General features: G+C 49.3%; 1 protein-coding gene across 1 annotated transcript in view; it reads right to left on the bottom strand.

Annotated features, from left to right (window-relative positions):
* Window positions 1–1020: 1020 nt before the first annotated feature.
* IGFN1 (immunoglobulin-like and fibronectin type III domain containing 1) overlaps window positions 1021–3470 on the bottom strand; it is a 45672-nt gene continuing 43222 nt past the window's right edge. The window contains exon 23 of the mRNA XM_023514556.1: window positions 1021–1403. Coding sequence (XP_023370324.1) covers window positions 1021–1403 — 383 coding nt within the window. The remainder of the gene's footprint in view (window positions 1404–3470) is intronic.

Raw genomic sequence — 3470 nt, forward strand, 5'->3', positions numbered from 1 at the left:
GCTCTGCAGACCCTCCCTCCTTAGCACATTCAACGTGTTGCATCTAAAATGACTTCTTCCCCACTGCTCCCTCTCTCAGGGTGGCACCCATCCCTCTTGGCTGACACCCAATCCCAAAGACCATTGACTTTACCTCCTTCTCCCAAAATACCCCTTTCTTACTGGCTTCTCTGTCTGGAACTTCCTCTTTTCTTTCTTTCTTTCTTTTTTTCTTAATATATTTACCTGGAGGGATTTGGAAAACTTCTTCTTTTCCTTTATGACTCTAATTTCTAATTTATCCCCTGGGGCGCTGCCCAGGTGTCACCTCCTCCAGGAAGCCTTCCCTGATTCCCCTGAGTTGAGTTAGGTATTCCATGAAAGCATTCCCATGACACCCTGTGTTTACCTAGGCTAGTACTGACTCAACTGTAATGCAACTGGCCAATGCCCCTTTGACCAGGGCTTCCTCTAGGGCATAGAACATGTTGTGTTCTCTTAGCACCCAGATGAGGTCTAGCACCCAGTAGCATTCCATAGCTATTGGGTAAGGGAATTGATAAATTCACAAAAAGTAATGCTTGGGAAACCCTGAGGCTTTGGGGCTGGGAAAATATCCAAAGGGAAGAAGTGAGCCAGACTGTGAGGTCTCCTCTTCCACATCAGGACTCCCCCACCTAGCCCAGCACAGGCCTGCTGCCATCAGCTGGCATTAGCAGAACAATGCAGGAGACCCAGAGGGGAGCCAGTTACATCAGCACCAGATGTTAGCAGTGTTCAAAGCGTGTTCACCCGCAACGTTGTGAAGCAGGTGGACAGGAATCTCATCCCATTTAAGGAGAGTCCAAGACCCAGGGTGGTTAAGGGAGGTGCCCAAGGTCCTCCACTAGGGCAGTGCTACCCTTCTGACTACCAGTAGAGTCTGACCGACCAACCGCCTGTTCTCACCAGATGTTCTTCCGCTGCTGCACCCTAGGGTCACCACTCATCAGCTCTGCCATGCTCTCCTTCACCTCTCAGCTCCTGCTGGCTCCTGTGCAGCTATCGCTGCAGAGCCCAGGAAAGCTGGCCCACCTGGCCCAGGGCCCTCTTCACCTCTGAGACGTGTTTAACTACAACTCCCAGCCTCTGCTCCAGCCTCTGGCTGGCCCCCTGGGCCTCCCGTACGCCTCTCTCCAGGGCCTGGAGTATTTCCTGGGTCTCCCGGAGGCTGGAGGCCAGGGACTGGATAAGGCACTCCAGATGGGAGCCTGATGCCTGGGCCCGGGCCAGTGATCGGTGGAACAGCCTCAGGGGCTCCTGCTCCAGGTGGGCCAGCCTCTCCTGCAGCATGGCCAGCTGGCGCTGCAGTTCCACCCTGGCCTGGAGCAGCTGGGCCAGTCTTCCCCGGTGGGCTTTGGCCAGAGCCTTGTGACTTCTCGGAGCTTCAGCCCCAGTTGAGCCTGTACCATCTGAAGCTCAGCCAGCTCTTGCTCTAGGACTCCCAGGTCACGGCTCTGTAATCCATCAAAGCAAGGGGTCACTTTCCCATGTGAGAAACACTCTGCGTCATTGCTGCATTCTCAATCGTTGGTGGCCACCTCAGACACACATCACATTCTCCTGCCAGCCCCTGGGACAGGTATTTTATGCACTTTTAATTCTCAGATCTATTTGAAAGGGGTATATTTTTGGTACCTACTTTAGTGATAGGAAGTCGAGGTTCTGAGAAGTAATTTGTCCCACATCACATAGCTAATGAACTTGAATTCAGACATTAGTCTGACACCAAAGCCCATAATTTACCTACCCTATTCATTATTTATGAAATTTCTGAGTATCTGTTGTGTGCCAGGAAATATTTTAGGCCTGGAATTAGAGCAACGAACACAAAAAGACCAAAACAAACAAACAAACAAACAAACAAACAAAAAACAACCCCAAATCTATCCTCATGGAACTTACATTTCCATTGGGGGAAACATACAAGGGAAATCAGTAAAATAAATGTGTCATATAATGATAAACGATTGAGAGAAAGATGAACCAAGGGAAATGGACAGAGACCGCTGGCAAAGAGGGAGGCTGCCAGGAAAGCCTCACAGAGACGGCGCTGCTTGAGAGCTGACCTACAGGAGGTGTGGGAGGAAGCCAGGGAGGCACCTGGAGGAAGCCAGGCACAGGCACAGGGAGAACAAGGAGACCATGGGGCCGCAACTAAGGGGGCCGAGACCAGTAGCTGGGCTCAGAAGGTACAGAGGGCCTGAGAAAATGTGACTGGATACAGTACTCAAGCCTAATGAAAAATGTCAATTCTTTGAAATTCTCACTTTACTCAACCGTGGTAGGTTCCTCATTTACTCCATGATCATCACGCTCACTTCATAGACCCAATCATGGCAAGTGGCACGTCAGGAGGGGTTGCCCACTCTTATTTATAGTAGGAGGAAATTGAGGCCCAGAGAGATCAGACAACTTGTTCACAGCCATTCAGACAAGTAAGCAGTAAAACGAGGGCAAAAACTCAGAACCTTGTTCTCTGAGAACTGGATTCCTTCCTATTTCTGCACCCCACTGCCCATCTGTAGCCACAAAGCCTCTGCCTCAGGTGGGCTTCTTGGCCAGAGCAAATAGTGAATTCCCCCACAAGGATGGTCTGTCCCTTTACCATTCTAGGATTTGGGAGGTGGAGGTGGGAGGGATAGAAATAGGGCTGATCTTCTTTCTTGTTTGTATGTGGGCAGGTTAAGCCAGTCCGTCAGAAGCTCTAACTTCCCCAATGAGAGAAACCCATACTAACAGAAACGCAGAAAAACAGAAACAAAAAAAGACACAACCAAAAGACACAACAGCAAAAAGACAAACCAGGAGGCAGCGAAGCTGAGGGCAACCTCTGATTTAAATATAAAAGGAAGTGACTGGCTGTAGAGGCCAGATCAGGAAAGTCAGAACACACCTGACTTCCACTGGGGCTGCAGGGCTGCAGGCCAACCAATGTCTCTTCAGGGTGAAGTCTGGACTCAGCAGAGATGTTAGTGGAGTCCCTGATGTTCTTGCCCCTGACATGGCAGGGGATTTGCCAGGATTTGGGGGCAGGGTCCAACATGGGTTCTAGGACTCACACTCTGTCACTAAACCTGCTGTGACTTAAGCAAGGCCCTTCTTATCTCTCGGCCTCAGTTTAGCTTCCTACTCTGTAAAATCACAGTGATGGGCTATTGCAGGAGATGGTTCCCCAGTGATGGTTCTGGCTGTTTCTTAAGGCGGTGAGGGGGGGAGATTAGATTTTCAAGTCTCACTCCAGAGTTAGTAAGGATTTTTCCAGAGGATTATTATTATTATCAATGGAAATATTAGCATTTAGCACCCAGAATATTTTGATATGTATTGAAATTTGGGAACAACTGCTCAATGGTGTCCCTACTCTCACCCAGGACTAGCTACATGATTTGCAGTTCCAGTGTAAAATAAAAAAGTGGGAGCCTTTTTTGTTAAAGTTATTGAGAATTTCA

Source organism: Otolemur garnettii, unplaced genomic scaffold (assembly GCF_000181295.1).
Source record: "Otolemur garnettii isolate 467f Iridium unplaced genomic scaffold, OtoGar3 scaffold00055, whole genome shotgun sequence".
Taxonomy (NCBI): Eukaryota; Metazoa; Chordata; class Mammalia; order Primates; family Galagidae; genus Otolemur; species Otolemur garnettii.